Source organism: Tachypleus tridentatus, chromosome 12 (genome assembly GCF_004210375.1).
Source record: "Tachypleus tridentatus isolate NWPU-2018 chromosome 12, ASM421037v1, whole genome shotgun sequence".
Taxonomy (NCBI): domain Eukaryota; kingdom Metazoa; phylum Arthropoda; class Merostomata; order Xiphosura; family Limulidae; genus Tachypleus; species Tachypleus tridentatus.
Window position 1 is genome coordinate 11,159,742 of NC_134836.1, and position 21,733 is coordinate 11,181,474.

Here is a 21,733-nt window from a genome sequence, read left to right on the forward strand (position 1 = left end):
TGGCCAGTACTAAAAAGTTAAATAGTAAAAGTGTGAAATAATATGCAGCAAAAGTATAATAACAACTCGCCAGGACAACTAACGAGTAGTTTAAACGGATAGTTCAAACAGTAGCGTTAGTCACCTGAAGTTGGCCTTTCCAGTCCTGGTGTCGAGTTATTTAATGTTCTGGCCATTGTCCAATGTCAAATTGAAGGAGAGAGATTAAAACTGTAAAAAAGGAACCACAATTAAAAAGGTGTAATGAATAAATATGCAACACTTAAATGAGATTAGAAAGATTAATGTCCATTAAAAAATTAAAAACATTATTAAGGTGGACAGAGTCACCATCACCAATAACTCTGTCCAATGTTACAGACTGACCCTGGGAAAAAATATGTTTAAAATATTGCCGTCATTGAGAATTGTAACGATGGCAAGAAAGTAAAACGTAGCTGATAGTGATTTGAGTGTTACACACACTACACATTGGTGCATCAGTTCCAGATAAAAGAAAATGATGAGTTAAAAAACTGTGACCAATGCGTAGCCTAGTGAGAACAACTTCCTCCTTCCAAACTTTACGGAAGCTAGATGGCCAAAGTCCAATTTTGGGTTTGATTTGAAAAAGTTTGTCACGTTGCTCACTCCAAGTGGACTGCCAGCTGGCATGGAGCGGAGCTTTGAAGACAACACCATAGTCCATGTACGGAATAGGCATAGGAGTGATGGTGCTGAAGCAGACATATTTAGCTGCCATGTCTGCAAGCTCGTTCCTGCGAATACCAACATGGCCTGGTATCCAGAAAAACTGGATTGAAGTAGCTGCTAATGAGAAATGGGCCAGTCGGTTTCGAATATCAGCGAGAATAGGATGTGAGCTAACGTGTAGCGATTCCAAGGCAAGTATAGAACTAAGCGAATCAGTATAAATAGTGCAGTTGGAGTACTGCTCAGCTGCAATATGATCCAGGACAAGAGATATGGCATACAGTTCAGCAGTGAACACAGAAGCTGTAGAAGGGATTCTGCACGCAACTACTGACCCATAGCAAACCATAGCAGAGCCCACTGAATTACCTGATTTGGAACCATCTGTATAAATGGGAACTGAATGATTGTTTGAAAGATATTCATTGAATAAAAGACGGTACTTCCAATCTGGAGTATCTGCCTTTTTTAGGTGACTGAAAGAAAGGTCACATTTGGGGGCTGTAATACGACATGGTGGGATGGGCCAACCTGTGGAATCTGCAATGTTATCCAAAGACAGACCCAATTCATCCAATTGCGCCTGGATGCGAAGGCCAAATGGAGCAATGACAGATCGTCTGTTCTGAAAACGTACTGCCCACCGAGGAAGGAAAACACATTTCCAGGTGGGATGCTTTGGTAAGGAATGAAGTTTTGAAGTATATTGTAAAGATAGTTGCAAACGGCGAAGGTGTAGAGAAGGTTCACGAGATTCAATGTATATACTTTGAACTGGAGAGGTACGGAAAGCCCCAGTGCAGAGTCGAAGTCCTTGGTGATGAATGGGGTCCAGCATCTTTAAGACCGAGAGTCTGGCAGAGCCATAGACCATTGATCCATAATCGAGTTTTGATCTAATAAGAGCATGATATACCTTTAACACTGAACAGCGATCTGCCTCCCCAACTGGTAGAAGAGAGAACACGGAGAATGTTCAGTGCTCTTGTGCATTTGACCCGAAGCTGCTTTAAGTGTGGTATAAAGGTCAGTTTATGATCAAAGATAAGCTCCAAGAACTTGGTCTCCGGGACCACTGGCAGCAAAACTTCACCAATATGAAGTTCAGGATCAGGGTGAATGCCCCGTCGACGGCAAAAGTGCATGCATACAGTTTTGGAGAGAGAGAAATTAAAGCCGTTCGCCAGAGTCCACTTCCATTACACAATTGAGGGCGGTTTGTAGTTGCCGCTCAATATATCTCATGTTTGACGACTGACATGAGATGTGAAAGTCGTCGACATACAGCCCATTCGCAACAGTGAGAGGGAGTTGTTCAGTGATGGCATTTATCTTTATACTGAAGAGTGTAACACTCAATACACAGCCTTGAGGGACTCCAAGTTCCTGTACAAAAGAACGGGAAAGTGTCGAACCCACACGAACTTGGAATCTCCTGTCCATTAAAAAATTTTTAATAAACATGGGTAGATGGCCACGTAACCCATATGTATGTAGGTCTCGCAATACGCCATACCTCCATGTTGTGTCGTAAGCCTCTCTATGTCTAAGAATATTGATACAAGTTGTTGGCGGTTGAGAAAGGCTTCTCTGATAGATGTTTCAAGACGAATTAGGTGGCCTGTGGTGGAGTGCTGTCGACGGAACCCACACTGGGTGGGCGAGAGGAGGTTGTTTGATTCAAGGAACCAAACAAGACGAGCATTAACCATCCTTTCTAATGTCTTACAGAGACAGCTCGTCAAAGCAATTGGACGGTAGTGTGAAGGATTCTTGGGATCTTTCCCTGGCTTAGAGAAAGGTAAAATAATAGCCTGGCACCAGGCATCAGGAAAAATATTCTCCTGCCAGATCCGGTTGAAAACAATCAGAAGGACATCAAGAGAAGCAGGAGATAGATGGTGCAGCATGTCATAATGAATATCATCAGGTTCAACAGATGTACTGGCAGACCGATGAAGGGCCATTTTTAGTTCCACCAGGGTAAATAGACAATTATAGTCAAAGAAACAGTCAGTTTGAAAGGAAAGAGGTGATCGCTCTGCCAGAGTCTTGATGGCCAGGAAGATGGAGGAACAAGCAGAAGTGCTAGATACCCGGCAAAAGCTTTCACCTAGAGTGTTAGCGATGTTCCGAACATCAGTCACCTCCTGACAATCAGAGAGTAAGATCTAGAGGGGGATAGAATTGTAGTGTCCATTAACCTTTCGAATCCTGTCTCATATGATCTTGAAACTGGTGGTAGAAGATATGCTGGTTGTGAACTTAATCCAAGATTCCTTCTGGCTTTGACGTCTTACCCACCTAGCATGTGCACGGGCCCGTTGGAAAGCAACCCGGTTTGAAAGTGTGGGATATCTACGAAAAATATCCCAGGCCCGCTTTTGAGCCTTCCATGCTAAGTGGCAAGCAGGATTCTACCACGAACGAGGATATCGTGGAAAACTTGTTGAGGTTTTAGCAATACACTGAGCAGCTGCATGTGTAATACAGTCAGTTACCGCTGCTACACAGTCGTCTATTGATGGCTGATTTACGACGGCAGGATCAAGTTCTGCGAGAGCAGTGAAAGTGGATCAGTCTGCCTGATCCAGCTTCCACCGGGGCACGTGGGTAGGGTGGCATCGACCACGGCCAGTCTCTCTCAAAAGGATCGGAAAATGATCACTGCCTAGTGGATTACTGTCAACCCTCCATGAAAAATGGGAGAATAATGAAGGGGAGCAAACTGAGAGATCAATAGCAGTAAAGGACTGATTAGGTGCATGAAAGTAAGTGGAAGAACCAGTATTGAAAAGAGAAAGATTGTGATCAGAGAGCATCCGCTCTTCAGATCGGCCCCTCCCATCAATAATAGCACTTCCCCAGAGGGGATGATGTCCATTAAAATCCCCTAGGATTAGAAATGGAGATGGCAATTGTTCAACGAGAGCATCAAGATCTGATTGATCATATGTCTCTCCAGGGGACAGGTACAGAGAACAAACAGTGATGGTATGACCCAAGGAAACACGGATGGCTACAGCCTCCAAGGGTGTGTTGAGTGACAAAGACAGGGTGGGCACGTGTTGATCAACCAACAGTGCCACCCATCCATGTACTCGACCATCACACAACCTGTCATTTCTGTACAGAGAAAACTGCCGAATGGAGACAGTATCAGCAGTTTTGAGAAATGTTTCTTGTAAAGAAAGACAAACAGGATGGTAGGAAACAATCAGCGTTTTGATATCATCCAGATTAGAACGTAAGCCTCGACAGTTCCATTGTATCAAGGTGGCCATTTTTAAGAACGGGTAGGTGAAGTGGCTGGAAAACCCTTCGGTTTACGACCACGTCTTTTTTCTTTACTGTCTTTAGTCGGAGGAGGTCTATCAACCTCCATGAATCCTGCTCTTGGTCGGGTGGGCAGGCTTTTGTTATTGGAAGGGGAATCCAGTGACTGAGGACGCGAACGAATAATTGTTTTGTCTCTTGTGGTGGGAGAAAAAGATGTATCAGAAGAAATGCCTGTATTTGGAACTGAAGGACGTGGATCTTGAGGTTTGTTGGAAGGTATGGGAGGAACAGAGATGGGTGTGGAAGTCGATTCATCAACCTTTTTAACCACAGAGGTCAAAAGGCTTTTCATTTGTTTTGAAAACGATTCTCATGGAGGCACAGAGAGATCTGTCTGCACTCCCACTGTAGTTGTGGAATGAAGTGCAGCAGCATATGTCCAAGATGGAGTTGTGGACAGCAATTTCCGAGCCTCAGGATAACTAATGTTATGTGTCGCTGCACCTCCTTTTCCTCCAACCATTTTGGGCAAGAATGAAAGTAGGAAGGGTGAGAACCATTGCAGTTTATGCAATGTGGGTTCATGTCACAGTCATAGGCATCGTGGTCCTTGCCTCCACAACGAGCACATTTCAGGGAACCACGACAAGATGTCTTTGAGTGGCCGAATCTCTGACATTGGAAACATCGAAGAGGGTTTGGTAAGTATGGCCGAACCCTGCAAATGAGATAACCTGCCTTGATGGTGGCAGGTGCACGTGGTGAAGTAAGTGTTAAAATGAGGGTATTTGTTGGCAGTGTAACTCCATCTTTGCGAGTGGAGATGCCTCACTGCAGAAACTCCTTGAGTGGAGAGACCAGCGAGAATCTCTGACTCGGGAGCGTTCTTCAAATCCTTTCAACAATAACTCCTCGTGAAGAATTCAAGGTAGCATGGGGTGTAACCTCAATAGGTATATCCCCAATTGCCTTTGAATTCAAGAGGAGTTCACTGTGTTTGGATGTGGATGTTTCAACCAATATGTCACCTGATCGAAGTTTCTTTACTGATTTTGGAGAGCCAGCAAGTCCCTCTAGTCCCTTTTGAATAAAAAAAGGGGACATTTGCTGTAAAGGTTTTTCCGAAAGAGAATGTAATATAAGAAAATGAGGTATTGCGTGTGTTACTGATGTTGAAGATTGCTGTTCTGAGTATTCAAGGCGTGGTCGCTACCCATTGACTGTACTTTTTTTACAATTTTATTTAAATTTTTAGAGGATCCATAGGAAAAGAAAAATTTCAGTACCCACTGACCCCACCCACCATGGAGCCCTACAAGGCACAATGGGAGCGACTACAAAGTCACGCAAGGACAATGCAGCAACGCCAGGGTTTCGTGAGCACTATACCCAAACACCAGCATCAGGCACAATGTCCACAACACCCGTTGAGAACTTCCAACACTGGTACTTGGTTGACTCTAGCCCAAGTGGACCAGCCGATTGACCCAAGGGGCCCACCCAAAGGCCGCCCGTCTACAGGAATTCGAGGCACTACAAAGTCACGCAAGGACAATGCAGCAACGCCAGGGTTTCGTGAGCACTATACCCAAACACCAGCATCAGGCACAATGTCCACAACACCCGTTGAGAACTTCCAACACTGGTACTTGGTTGACTCTAGCTCAAGTGGACCAGCCGATTGACCCAAAAAGGCCACCCAAAGGCCGCCCGTCTACAGGAATTCGAGGCCAAAGTGGTGTGTTAGGGTTGGACCCCTCAACCACCAGGATCCTCTCCTCCCCTTCACGGGTCACCACGCCAAAGTGGTGTGTTAGGGTTGGACCCTCAACCACCGACAAACACGTGGGTGGATATTTAAATCCCAGAGAAGGTAACCAGATAGAACAGAACCTTCCCTGGGAGGTCCCCTCACCACGTACAGGAATCCACACCGAGGGGAATTCTGGAAGAATGCACCAAAAATTAGGAGTTTAAAGAGTTAACAACAAGCCTTTTACTACAAGACAAAAATTATTCACAGGTAAATATATTTACAGCAATAGCAACAATGAAAAACTCTTGATGTTCAAAAAAATTTGAAGCAAAAAGCTTACCTATTCAATAAAAATCCTAGGCAACAATTAAAATGCAAACATCTTTTAAAAGACTCATCACATTATCACTGCAAATTAGAGAGATTTATTTGAAAACTAATTACCTTTTCCATGTATTTCTCCTTTTCTTGGCCTTCTTGTGGTGTCTAAAATGAACAAAAACAGTTTTTTAATTTGATTAATTTAAATAATTGCCTCAAAATCAAACCAATAAATGCTTATATTTCTTTTCAAATGTTTTGAATAAATCACTTCTGTACACATTTTTTACAGATTTAGTCTTTATTTTCATCATATTTGCATCTGTCATGTGGAAAACCTTTTCTACTGTAGAAGTCAGTATTTACCATCACACTACATAACTTAATCTTTTAAGAAAATTGTTCAATGTAAGTTACGAATTACCTAAAAAAGAAAAATAGGGATTGCTGAGAGTGAAAAGAAATCCTATTGTCCTATGAAAATACAAAAAATATTTCAACAAAATAGTACAAATAAGACTAAATATTAGGACAAACCAATTTATAAAGATAATGTATTCCTTAGCTGAAACTGTATTTAACATGGACACTTATCTTTCTACAGAACAGATGCCCAATACCTTGTGCCACTGCCTAAACCTTTGGCACTTGTACTAAGCCTTTAAGGGAAACTCCTGAATCTTAGTTGTAATAACATAAACTGCATTAATCTATGATGTTATCAGCCTTACCCTGCACCCCTCTACCAATAAGAGGGGAAATACTGCCCTTAAGCACTGTGCTTATAGCAAAAGCTCATTCTTGATGAAGCAAGAGATGCACATTTGAAATGAGGAGGAAGCATAGATGGTTTTGTGGGGAGATGATTTTTTTTTAATTCATTTTCAATTAAAGAAAATGTCAAATTCAAAACACTTTACTTGTTTCTCCATAGTACAGATAGTTAGAATCCCACATTAAAGAGATTACAGATAAATGAAAGGAAGAAAAGATTAACCTCTTTCTGAGAACACAGCAAGAGAAAGGGAAAACTCATGGAATCTGTCACTCAACAAGAGTGGGAGCAAGATTGTACCTATCTTAAGTAGGGAATAATTTTTGCCCAATACACATGGTAGTTTAGAAAGGTTCTATCGAAAGAGCACCTCTGTAGTACTGAATTATCACAAAGGCAGGTGGAATGTCAAGCCTAATCTGTCATCTTTTATTAGACACCTTCTTGTCTGATCCTATCACAGAAAAGCAGCATAGTTTTTAATTAAAATAAGCTATTATTGTCTGCAAATTGGACAGTGGTTGCAGATGAACTTCTCCATGATGTTCATTGTTGTTTGGTTAACTGATCCAACAGTGTCAAAAACTCAAAAGTTTAATGCCATATTTAAAACAGTGTTGAATCCTGAAATAGCAGGTTTGATGTAAATATTCAAATTTTATGCAAATTTTAACACTTATTTGACAGATTTTCAAGAGATTTCCATCTACTAAATTTTATACAGATTTCCATAAAATAATGTAGCAAGTTTCATTTGCACATAAACAATATTTTCACAGTATTCCTGTAACTTTAACTTATATAAAAACTTTAAAGTTTCTACTTCTAGATGTTGCCAATAGTGTTGTATGTTTTTTATGTAGTTTTATTTTTCAAAAATTATTTAATTCTCTTACAACCATGAGATTAACTATGGTATAACAGCTTATATTATATTTACATTGTTAGTTTACCAGACAGGGAGATATATTTTTTATTGATTTTTCATATTTATGCTTGTGCAGTATATATTTCAAATGTAAAAGAGGTTCCAACCCAGAATAGAAACTGGACAAGGATTAGAAAGGCTTAAAAAAGGAGAATAATTAAAAGTAATATGGAAGTTACTTGACAAAGCTGCTCTGTGACTGGTAATCAGACAAAATAACAACAATCTTTGAAAAGCCAGGTGAGATAAGGAAGAGCAAGATAACCTGCAGGAAGTATAAAATAGATCAGCATCAGTAAATCATTAACTCACATTGATAAATTGAAACAGGAGGTTAGACGAAACATAATTTAGGAAAAAGCATCCAAAATAACAGCAACAACAAAAGTCAATCTAAAACTAAGGAGAAAACATCCATCTCAGACAAGCAAAACCTTTCATCTTGAACTGAGGGATAACACGAAACTGATTCAAACATTATAAATATATGACAAGTTGAAAATATAGTCTTCTTGAAAATGCCAAGAAGATGGGATCAAAGAGTTCTTTGATATTGTTTTTGGACAAAAGACAAAGCCTCTTTCAGGCACCAGAGGTACAAGGGATTTTAAGGGGTGGATGGTGGTGAAAAGATGTGAAATCTCTTGGAAAAGCATCTCTATGTGACTCAATGATCTTCTGTAAAGACAATCTACAGGTGCAAAAAGTGAGAGAGCAAAAATTTCACTGGAACAGAGCAGAGCCATAAGGCAGATAATATTTCAAGAAAAGAATAAAGAAAAGTAGCAAGAGAATGTGAAGCACAAGAGTGGATGTCCCTAAAAGAATGAAAAGCCTAACAAGACTCTCAGCATCAAGATGAGCAGGAATACAAGATAACTCAAAAGTGAATGCTAATGAGCTGCCTCACCAAGTTTTCAAGCATAAGAAACTCCCCCATAAACTTCATTTCAAAAAGAGTGCCAAACAAGATTCTTGAGATGAGATCAAGGGAGTCAAATTCCACAAAATAAGGCATCCCATTCAAGCAAATCTCAAACAAAGTTAATTGAACTACAGAGAGAACAAGAAGAACTGAAGCCAAGACAGATAGCTCGTAAGTGCAACTTTCTCTGATAAAGCTATACAAGTCACACTGTTGAGCTCTAGAAAGAAAGTGTGGAACAGACATACAACAAAGAAACTGAAGAAGTAAAAGATAACTATAAGATTCTCAAGGCCTAGGAAGATGTAGCAACTGAGAGTTGTCATGAAGTTAAAACAGAAAGTAACTGGCATTACCAAGAATATGTGGTGGTTGGGAAAAGAGAAGATAAGGGAAAAATGTTCATGCAGTTGGGTAACCCTAGAATTGGCAAAAACAACGAGTTTAAGGAAAAATGCACTGTGATAACAAAATGGCAAAGAACCATGGTAAGGCTGCCTGTCCCTCATTGAGCAAAGAATAACCAGAAGTTAAAATTATCAAAAGACAAGGAAAAGTCAGCAGAAGGAATATAAGGAGGAGTCTGGAGATTATGGATCCAAGACAAAGAAAGACAGAATAGAACTAATAACTTAGTGCATAATGTTGGTAATAGAATTCACTGTCAGAGTGCCTCCAATAACCAGTAAAATAGCAGATGACTCCTCTTAAAGAGTGTCTGTGGACTTCAGGTGCCACAGACCAAGAAATGATAAATCTAATTGGTAACTGAAAGTTACAAGAATAAATGAAATGCCAAAAATTACATAATTCTGATTAAAAAAAAAGAATACTAACTAGCACTGCAGTGCTGTTAAAAGAATGAACTTTTGGTATATACAAAGCACTCAAGAGAAGTACTGCTCATAAAGGTGGAGAGATATAATTTTATTTTGACTGCATCATAGACTGGTATGATGTATGTTAGCATGTATAGAAGTTTCGTTAAAAGGCTTCATGCATAATAAACAAAATTTCACAATAAAGGGCACAAGGTGTTAGCTATCACTTGTTTGAGAGGTGAGTAGTGTGTTCCAATTGTTTATTTGTAACGAAAACCATAAATGAAAAAATTATTCTGGAAAGAAATATCATATACAACTCATAAGATAACACAATACTGCATGTAGCAAAAAACAGTCAACCAAACAAACTGTCAGAAGTTTTGATTCATGTTCCATTCAGTCTCATGTTGCTTTCTGGCAAAAAACTGTTTCACAACATCCACCTGATTCCAGAATTTTGAATTTCCTTAAATAAAGAAGGAATAAATGAACTAAATAAATTTAAAGTGACATTTCTCCAGGTGTTGAAAGAATTTAACCATCACACATTGAAAACAATACAGATTTTATGAACAAAATTAAAATCACTAACCTAAGAAGAAAAATGTTAAGATTTGATACTGATTCATTACTTACCAAAGTGCCAGTTGAAGTGAAATTATGGTTTCTCAAATTAAAATTAAAAGAATTGAACATATCTTTGACACTCCAAGATTTCTAACTGAAATTTGTGTAAACAGTGTTTTTACCTGTCTTGATCAGTATTCTAGACAAAAATATGGGATGACAATCTCCAACCCTATGCTACATTTTCATGAAATATTTTAAACTGAACTACTTCTTTACATAAGCATAAACCTTTCAGAAAGTATTCAGTCCCAATACATTGATGATATGCTATCTATGTAGCCAAATGACACAAGGGATTTTTTAAAAACATTTTCATCATCCTAAATCACCTTTCCCTCACTATCACATTTAACCCTTTCATAATGGACTCCACATAGTATACATGAGTTTGTCTACACATTTGCATATGTTAAGTATTTGCACTATAACTTTTGACACTGTGCATGTATTTTCAAAAATATGGTTGACTTTGTAAAGATCACAAGTACTTTGTACATAAAAAATCAGATTTTTTAATGAAATAGTTTTACTAAAGATTTGTTTGTGAAAATAGTCTGTTTCGTTAATAGCCTAAAAGCAAAATTATTTCATGTTATGATTTAAAAAACTATTCTTTGTCTCCAAAATCTCTATTATTTGATCTCTGAAACTTCCCAAATAGAGTTTTCAGTAACACTTCATATTTTATGTTATTTTCTGCACTCAAACTATGTGGGGTCTGCCACTTAACCAACCTTGTGTCCATCATATATAAAAAAAAAAAAAAGTAATGTAAATTATCCTTTTTTCATGCTAGAATGACTACACATTATAACATGAAAATACAAATCTTTACTCTAAGAGACTGAAGTTTCATAATGTTATCCTTTTTTTTTTATTATTATTATTATTATACTGACCTTCCAATTGTGCCTAGTTAACATTACATACCTTACACTGATGCAGTGCACATGCTCTTGTGTTACTGTGTCCAAAAGTATAAAACTCACATTTAGTCTTCCCTGCACTTTAGTAGACTAGTAATTTGTAACATTCAGACATTTCAATTATACATTATATATGTATATAGATTATTAATACTTAGAAATAAGTTGAAACTTAGTTTTCTTAAAATATAGAACAATAAATAAAAAGTAAAGCAAACAATTATCTATTCTAGCTATAATCTTTGAATTTGGTTGCTACTGGGCATATGTTTCTAAGCCTTTTAAAATTTTGCACATGGAGGATATCAAACGTTTTTTTTTTTTTAGGATTCATATATACAGTTGAATAGCCAAAAAAATCATAAATAACTATACTAATACCCTAGAATTCCACTATAAATTTATTAAGCTTAGAAACTAATCTGTATTTAGTTATACATGTAAAAATGGCTGGTATGGATAGAGAAAGCATTATGTGGAGAAGCAAACAACGTTTCAACCTTCTTCGGTCATCATCAGGTTCACAAAGAAAGAAAGAGGTAACTGACCGATAGTTGAACACATGTTTAAAAGCAGTTGTGTAATTGAGTGTAGGAATGTAGAGGGCATACTTAGATGTTGGATATATTTATTAATATAGGTATAAAGTTGTTCCTTTGTATTGGTTTATTTTGGGCTTGAGTTGTTGTATAAGTAAGGCTTCTTTAATTCCTACATTCAATTACACAACTACCTTCAAACATGTGGTCAGCTATCGGTCAGTTACCTCATTCTTTCTTTGTGAACCTGATGATGACCGAAGAACGTCAAAACATTGTTTGCTCCTCTACATAGTGCTTTCTCCAACCATACCAGTTGTTTTTACAGACAAGTTTCACTACAAGTGGGTTTTCTCGTCATCATGGATTAAGCTGTATTTAGGTTAAAAAAAAAAACAGAAGAAAGAAGAAATTTCGAGCCAACTAAATACACAATCTACCTTCTTGAAATATGGTTCAAAAGAACTTGGTAGCCTTTTCAAAGATTAAAATGATTGAGAAAACAGCTCTGGGGACATTTTAAGCTTTTAAATGGTTATTCACATTATATATTGAAGTAAGAGTACATAAGGGACCATTTCCAAAAATAAAAAGAGGTGAATGGAGCCAGTATGTTTGATTTTGTACATAAACCATATCTCAGCAAAACAAAAAGATATGAGGCTCTTATTTTATATTCTAGATTGTTAGTATTTGTAATTCAAGTTCCTAATTTGTACAGAAATACAGACTTAGTATTTTGAAATCACAAACATCTAATTTTAAACATTTCGTCATTCAACATACTATGTGACTCACTAAAATCTATATTTAGGTGTGTTCTTTTAATATTTACTTTTAAATTAAGAAATTAACTCATATAATATTAAAGTATGAATTATAATCTGCAATATGATCCCAAACTTGACATAAATTCATGAAGTAGTAATTCAATAAAAATTTGAACGCAAGTCAACAAAAGCAATTACATGGACTTTCACCCGTGATCTGATGGAAAAGGGTTAAAGTTGAATGAGAGAAAGATGACAAACTTCCTTTTTCTAATGTTTTGATAATAACCAGGAAAAATATAAAATCCATCCCTTATATCTTTCATAGATCAACAAATTATGTTCACTTCTTTCCATGCTTCCATAAACAGATCGAACCATCTATTAGTTTTTTTTACAGCCTAGAGAACATGCCATCTGAAAATGCTTGAATGTGAGATTAAAAACATCTATATTTCAAAGAACTTTTTCCATAACTTTTCATTATATAGAGCAAGAAAGACTTTCCTCCATGAAAAAGAGAGAAAATCTAACCAGCAATAATTTGAAAACAATTTACACTTACAATACCAACAATGAACCTCTAGAGAAAATATTAAGGAAGAATAATTTTGTAATCATGTACCCAAATACCATTAAAGGAAACTTGACTTCAAGCAGAACAGAACCTGAAGACAAAAAAACAAGGTGTTTATATTATATGATACTAATGTAAAAAACTATGGAGGTTAAGCTGGAAAGAGTGTCGACAAGTTTCTGAACACACAAAAAATATATATATATATATGGAAATGCAAAAATGCCTTTCTTATTCATGCGAGATTCCCTGGCCATCACACTGATCCAATTTCAACAAGAATTGTATTCAAAACAAATAGTTACAAAAAATGAATTATCATCAAAGTTATTTAATCAAAAGCAACCCAAATTACTGCACCTCCTCCAGTCTCTTTAACATAAACAACTCCCTACTTCCTTAATAGAACTTAAAATTCTGCAGTAATGCAAGCTTTGTTGACCAGTTTTCCTGCCAAAGACAATGGGAGACAGAAGAGGACAAGCTCATATGTCAAAACTAGATCATCCAATATTAAAACTTCTGACATTTTATTCCTTTTACTATTGTTCTCTATACGCAATAACTTTAGGCTTCAATTGTTTTCCAATGGTCTAAATTGTTTTACACCAGTATAGGAACTTAAGAGCAGATGAAAGTTTCCATTGAAATATAATTTTGTAATAACATGTTGAAACATCCTGAATAACATGCCACTGTAACTAAAACAACTTTATGAAGTTCAATGCAATTATCAATATTTTTAAGAATTACAAGAAAAAAATTATAATTGCTAACACGTAATTGTACTACAGGAGTTATAATTACATGCAATACTGTTGTCTTATACTACACTTTACATGAAATTTGTCCAACTTACGAGAAACACTAAAACCAAAATAGTCTCCATATTCATCCATTAGGAATTTGAGTAAAGTACTCTTTCCACTGCCAGATGGCCCACATATTACTAGGGGTCGCAAGACTGACATCTGGGAGAACAACCGAACTCCACCTGATCAAAAAGAATAAAAAATATGGAATTTAATCATTTTCTACACTTTACTTCAGAACTAGGATTGAAAAATAAACAAAGAATAATTAAATGTCAACAGATGATAGCTATGAATATTTTAAACATTTCAAACTGTAATTTACTCAGACAAATACATACAAGTTGAAAAAGCACTATTGAAAAGTTGAAGCTGTGATATTCTACATAAACAAAAATTTAGAAATTCCTGAATAAAATACAGTTTTAGATATATCAAACTGTACCACATAAAAATTTAAAATTATCCATTATTCCTGTTATATTCCTATAAAGTTATAGGTTCCCTTAATTCCGTCATTGATTACCCCATTAAATCCCAGCACACAAGTTCTAGGTTCCCTTAATGCCATCACTGGTTACCCCTGCTAAATCCCAGTGTACAAGTTCTACATTCTCTTAATGCCATCCCTGATTACCCTGTTAAATTCCAATAATGTTCCAAGTGCCAAAAGTGGGTCTTTCCATAAGTCAGTCACCCAATTAGAAAAAATAAAAATTGACTTGAGCCTCTCAGTATCTTTTTCACATTTTAAACTTATTTTATTTTGTCTTATAATATTCAAAACATTATACAAAGAATGTTTCCCTATCAATTCCCTAGTTGATGTTGTAAATTTCAGAGTAATCACCTCTTACAATTCTTCTTTCTAGATATCTTAACTTAACCTCATTAGGTAACCCTTCCATTCTTAATACTATAAGGATATCAAACTGTACAATTTTACACGAGATCTAATTAGTGATTCATTAAGAGATAATTACCTGTTTATACATTTAATCACTGTATAAATAAATACACTCTAAAATTCTAGTTTTACTTCTAGTGTCACAGCAATGCTTTGATGACTTGAGTGACAGACACAAATGTACTTAGAGTTGGTTTTCTTCAGGTCACAACACTTAGTGGATTCCTATGTGTGTTACTTGAGCACATATTTATTAAGACTTCACACTAGATTGAATAGTTGTGACAAAAAATACTAAACATTTACAGTGTAATTAGACATATTGGGGCAGTATAAGTCATATCCTAGACAATTCATTGTATATTTGTGGTGGTCAAGTTTTTCATTTGTCCACTAATCAGATACATGTACATGTAATTAGTCCAAACTTGAAACCTTTTCCAGTTCTACTGACATCGTGTGTGTGTGTGTGTGTGTGTGTATATATATATATATAAAATCACAAAGATAACATAGAGAATCTCATAATCCATGATGACGAGAAAATCCACTTGTAGAAAAAAATTATATATGTAAAAACGGCTGGTATGGATAGAGAAAGCACTGTTTAGAGGAGCGAACAACGTTTCGACCTTCTTCGTTCCTCTACATAGTGCTTTCTCTATTCATACCAGCCGTTTTTACATGTACAATACAGAACCTTATCAACAAATAGACTATCACAACTACGGCCTCTAGCTGCTAACAGTGTTATAAGTAAATAACTTTATAGGAGGTTTTGCAACCTGACTATACAAGTAAATGAATTAACCAAACCAGTTAAGACCTTTTCCTGAAATTGGCTTTTGCTCAAAACATAGATAAAGCTTCCGTATTAACCATATCGTACGCTATGTCCTTCCTCTTCACTGGAATACATTAACTATTAATCTTCGGATCGGATCAGTTTTTTAACAAAAGATAGGTTTAAATAATCCATAACATCTATTCATCTAATTTCCAGCAGTTGGGATACTGTCTGTTGTTCAACTTACACACCGCTATATTCTCAACCGACCAAAACGGAAGTTTGCTTAATAATCCACGCTGACATCCATATGTATTTCCAGCTCTACATAGCACGAACTGACTGACGTGTTACTACTACCAACAGCATTAGCACGCGGTCGAGTTGTGGCTTGCATTACATGTCAGAAACAGTTTTAAAAAATTTAATCTACTTCATATATAACACAACAATTCTGTAACACTACCCGTACAAACTAGTCATACCTTCAGGAGAAACTGCAATTAACTTGGTCCGACTTTGTCGGTGACAAATACTACCGGTAGAACCCACGTTTCTTTCTGTGCGTGTTACTGAACTGAAAGAACAATGAGTCTATTACCTACACAAGTCTGATCTGATTGGCTCGTGCAGCCCACGTCGTGAGGCTTTTATTTCATCATTCCTTTTCCCTTCTTTTGTCGGTTTTCAGCAGCCTGTCACTTGTTACTAAAATATACTGTCTACAGTCTACACTGATCTAATGCGATGGGCATATTTATTCTAAGCCAACAATTAACTTAAAAATAAAACTTTTGCCTCGAAATTCAACAAGAAAAAAAGAATATTACACCATATTCATATCTGTGTAAGAAATTCTGTGGAATAATTTTAAGCTGTAGGATAAATTAGTTGCTGAGTGAAAATTGAAGGATATATAATTATTGGAATACATTTTTAATAAGGTTAATTATTAATTCAGCTGGTACATTCTAAACAAAATTTTTCAGAGTAAAAATAATTTATCGCTAAAACTTTTTCTTTTTTCTAAATGATTGACAATTAACCAAATGAAAATTACATGTAAATAGTTACAGTTTTTGATCTGGAAAGCGTGGATAATCTCAATTTTTGCTTGTAATAAAAATTACAACCAATTTTTCAACACCAGCTTCTGTTTAGTTATAATTTTGTCTACTGATTTTAAGTTAAGGTTTGGTTTGTTTGGAATTTAGCGCAAAGCTACACAGGGTTATCTGCTAGTCGTCACCACTCACCCCCAGTTATTGGGGTACTCCTTTACCAAGGAAAAGTGGGATTGACTGTACATTATAACGCCCTCAAGCTGAATTGGTGAGCATGCTGGTGATTTGAACCAACAGACTGAGAGTCAAGCGCCATAGAAACAGAAGGCTTATTGATGTTAAATTATTTTTATACATCTTTGAAAAGAATATAACGTGAAGTACTATATGTTTCAATTCAAGTTTTTTTTTTAATGACCAGTAAGCAAATTCATAGCTGTAACCTTCTTGTTTATTTGTTTTTAAGCAACAAGCTGTATAATAAGCCATTGGCGAGTATCGAAACCTTATTTTTCAACATTACAAACCCTCAGACTTACTGTTGAGTCACTGGAGAAGGGAGGCATTTATATTTCTAGCCCAGCAAATGTCATTAAAACTTTCCAGTTTTACAACATACTCTCTAGATAAGTGACTATCGTTGAGAAAACATTGAAAGTGTTTCCTTTCTATTAGATCCTGTCACGCGAAACTCAAATAACCGTTTCCAAGGCGTTTCTTCATTACGCAGTATTTCGAGTTAACAAAACTTAGGACGATATAACACACGCCATCTGACAATCTTATCTCGCTATAAAGTAGAATTCTGCAAGGCAAAGTGTCTCGGAACAGGAAAAAGCATACTACGAGACCTACTCTTACGCACAAATTTACCGTTTTCACCTGTTCCCTAGGAAACAGTGAACCTGAAACTTTATAATTATTGTATACGTGTATATATTGAGTGAGATCATGGTGCCCGACATTTGAGAGATGGTGAGTAAAAGAAAAAAAGAAAAGAAATGGTAAACGTTTGCAGTTTGTACTACTTACTACAAGCTGTTACTAACACTAAATTTCAACGAAGAAAACTTGACGTAAAGATGTAATTTATTCTTTGATTTGCACTCTCACTATAACAGAGTAGTTTGACCCTATTCACGGCTTATATCTATATATATGTATATATTAAACAGGAAACTGCACACATACAATATTTTATTGATCACCAGGAGAATCAGAAGGCGAAAAAGGTTCAGGAGACAATGCTTTTCCTTCATTCGGCGTTTAAATTGTAATGTTTAAAGTATTATACTCTTGTCAAAATAGGGGGTGTTTCAAGAAAACGTTTGTCTCTTATACAGGGTGTTCGGAAAGTCACTGTGCAATTTTGTAATCATATTTTATTATATTTCATATTTTGATCCCAATATGGTTTTAACAACTGAAGAACGTGTATGGCTCGTCGAACATGTATTCCGAGAAGGTGGTAGATACACAGATGTGGTGCGACAGCGATTTGCTGAAAAATTCCCAAATACACCTGTTCCACATCGCAATGCAGTTTGTAACCTTCTTGATAAGTTTCGGGATCAGTGGATGATGCCAAACGCTGTGGAAGACCAGCAAAGCTATCGGAGGAGAAACTGTTAGATATTTCTGACAGTGTGATGCAGAGTCCATCAAAATCATTACGAAAGTTAGCTCAGCAGCATGATATTGGTCTTGGAACTGCTCAGAAGGCCGTCTGAAAGAAATTAAAGCTCTTCTCATACAAAATAATGGCGGTACAAGAACTGGAAACAACTTATAATGAAAAATGAATACGCTATTGCAGATGGTTTAACCGATTTGTCGAAGAGAATACAGGTAATGTGTTGGATTTGACCTTTTTTCACCGACGAAGCATGGTTCCATCTCTCGGGTTACGTTAATTCAAAAAATCCAAGATTGTGGTAATCCGATAATCCTCACAGTTTGCACGAAACACCCCTACATGATTTCAAGGTTGGTGTGTGGGTTGCGATTTCCAGGCGTCGAGCTGTTAGCCCTATTTTCTTTATGAACACAATAAACAGCGAACGCTATTGTTTGGAGATTCTTCACACCTTCATCGGTCAGATGACAAGTGATGAAATCAATTACTCATGGTTTCAACAGGATGGTGCTATTGTCCACACATCTCACAGATCTATGCGGTTATTAAAGGAATGTTTTGGAGACCGCATTATTTACAAAGACGTGTGGCCCCCACGCTCACCAGATCTTAATCCACCAGACTTTTATCTATGGGGAGCAGCAAAATCTGCAGTGTATCGAGATCGTCCGCGAACGCTGGATGACTTGAATGCAGCGATAACAGCATTCATTCAGTCTATTTGAAGCCAGCAACTGATAGCGGTGTTTAGAAACAAAATAAGAAGGATCCAAGCCTGTATTGATGCCAACTTTCATCATTGTTTGTAATTGCCATTCATATTTATCTCCTGTATTCTATATTGAAACATCTCTGTCAATAAATATATAAGAGTACAGTGACTTTCCGAAAACCCTGTATTTGTAGTTAAGCACAAAGCTACATAACGACTTATCTGTGCTGTACCAACACAGATATCGAAATCTGCTTTTTTGAGTTTTAAGCCTTCAGACTTACCAGCGTGGCAATATAATGTTGTAATAAATACGTCATGGGCAGCACTGTTATCATCTTCAGAAAATGATGAAGGAACAAGAAGCCAGAATAAAATCATCTCAAATTTCTTGACTATATATTATGCGAAAACATGCACGTGCAAAGAGTAACTGAGAAATTTGTAATAAGAATATAAGAGCCTGTGGTATGTTTATAAACCACAGGTATACCCTGTATCAATGAACAAAGTACAGATAAATATTTTTTTTCCGAAAAGAACAATAGAAACAATTATTGAAATATCTCTATCCTTAAACGAATATAGAGATACTTCTGCATTTATTTCCCATTGTATACAGCATAAGGTAGATTATTAACAAAAAATGATAAATTGCCTTCTAAAGGGGTAATGCTTCGATAAAACAAATTTTAATTAACAGTCCGATCGTTATCATCAATTTAAACACTATATGCCAGTAATATAATGCAGTCTTTTGACTCGTATATTGAAGCACAGACATTGAACCTAGTCTCATCAGTAAACGAATAATTTTGTGCACATTTTACATTAAATATTTTTTCATTGATGGCCCCGCATGACCAGGTGGTTAAGGCACTCGACTTGTAATCTAAGAGCCGCGGGTTCGAATCCCTGTCACACCAAACATGCTCTCCTTTTCAGCCGTGAGGGCGTTATAATGTTACGGTCAATCCCACTATTCGTTTGTAAAAGAGTAGCCCAAAAGGTGGGGAGTGGAGATGACTAGCTGCTTTCCCTCTAGTCTTACACTGCAAAGTTAGGGACGGCTAGCGCAGATAGCCCTCGTGTAGCTTTGCGCGAAATTTAAAAACAATTTCTTTCTCACGTATTTTTATGGTACCGAGATGTGTTTCACATTGAATACAATTAAATGGCACTTTTACCGGTGTAAGAAAGTTATGTGTCACATATTTTAACAAACAAGGCTCATTCTTGAGTCGTAAGATAATCAGGAAGTGGACACCGTTATTAATTATTCCTTTGGTTCGCATATCGATAAAACACAAATAAAAACAAATGTATTTTAGTTTACTATCGGTGAGTGAAGGACCAACCGTCTAAACCAAACAAAAACGTTATTATAATTCCTAAAATATTTCATTTTATTAGCGGTGAGTGAAGGACTATCCGTTTAAATAAAATAAAAAACGTTATTATAACCCCTAAAGTATTGTAATTGACTGGCGGTGAGTGTGTGTGTTGTGTGTGATTTCTTATAGCAAAGTTACATCGGGCTATCTGCTGAGTCCACCGAGGGAAATCGATTGTTTGTTTGTTTGTTTTGAATTTCGCACAAAGCCACTCGAGGGCTATCTGTGCTAGCCGTCCCTAATTTAGTAGTGTAAGACTAGAGGGAAGGCAGCTAGTCATCACCACCCACCATCAACTCTTGGGCTACTCTTTTATCAACGAAAAGTGGGATTGACCGTCACCTTATAACGCCCCCACGGCTGGAAGGGCGAGCATGTTTGGCGCGACGGGGATGCGAACTCGCGACCCTCAGATTACGAGTCGCACGCCTTAACACGCTTGGCCATGCCGGGCCAGAGGGAAATAGAACCCCTTATTTAAGCGTTGTAAATCCGTAGGCTTACCGCTGTAATAGCAGGGGCGGGGGGTGGTGTGAGCAAAGGACTAACCGTATAAGCCAAACATAAAACGTTATTTTAATATGGCTTGTGTTTTAATTTTGCACAAAGTTACACGTCGGGTATCTGCGCTAGCCTACTTTAGCAGTGTAAGACTAGAGGGTTTGTTTGTTTGTTTTTGAATTTCGCGCAAAGCTACATGAGGACTATCTGCGCTAGCTGTCCATAATTTAGCAACGTAAGGTTAAAGGGAAGGCAGCTAGTCATCATCACCCACCACCAACTCTTGAGCTACTCTTTTACCAACAAATAGTGGGATTAACCGTAACATTATAATGTGCCCACGGCTGAAAGAGCAAGCATATTTGATGTGATGGGGATTCGAACCCACTATCTTCAAATTTCGAGTTGAGCGCCCTAACCACCTGGCCGATGTCTATAAGACACTGAAATGTAAGTAGAATCGTTTGGAGCAAGTTCCTGTTTTAATAATTATTTATTATGTAAGATTTTAGCATTGTGTTGCTTTTAATTGTAAATAAATGTATACATACTTTATGTTAAAACAGAGCTCTTATCGGTGTATTTTCTTACGTTAAGTTCAGTGTAATTAATAAAACTGAACAGTCACCACCTATAGCCCCCGCTAGTACAGCAGTAAGTTTACGGATTTACAACGCTAAAATCAGGGGTTCGATTCCCAGCGGTGGGCTCAGTAGATAGCCTGATGTGGATTTGTTATCAGAAAACACACACCACCGGTAAACGCGACATGCAATGGATAGTAAAAACCTTTTTCAGCGCAAAGTGTAAAACAAATAAAGTTTGTTTGTTTTTGAATTTCGCGCAAAGCTACTCGAGGGCTATCTGCGCTAGCCGTTCCTAATTTAGCAGTGTAAGACTAGAGGGAAGGCTGCTAGTCATCACCACCCACCGCCAACTCTTGGGCTACTCCTTTACTAATGAACAGTGGGATTGAC

General features: G+C 37.0%; 1 protein-coding gene across 5 annotated transcripts in view; it reads right to left on the bottom strand.

Moving 5' to 3' along the window:
- The window catches only part of LOC143234477 (guanylate kinase-like), a 45,834-nt gene that overhangs the window by 20,339 nt on the left and 3,762 nt on the right, over nucleotides 1-21,733 (bottom strand). For 4 of the 5 annotated variants that reach the window (XM_076471867.1, XM_076471870.1, XM_076471869.1 and 1 more), the window contains exons 2-3: nucleotides 13,803-13,937; nucleotides 6,173-6,214 (exon numbers count right to left, since the gene is read on the bottom strand). In XM_076471867.1, the coding sequence (XP_076327982.1) occupies nucleotides 6,173-6,214; nucleotides 13,803-13,937 (177 nt within the window). Of the gene's footprint in view, nucleotides 1-6,172; nucleotides 6,215-13,802; nucleotides 13,938-15,934; nucleotides 16,084-21,733 lie in introns of those variants that run through there. The other variant, XM_076471868.1, reaches the window with a different exon arrangement.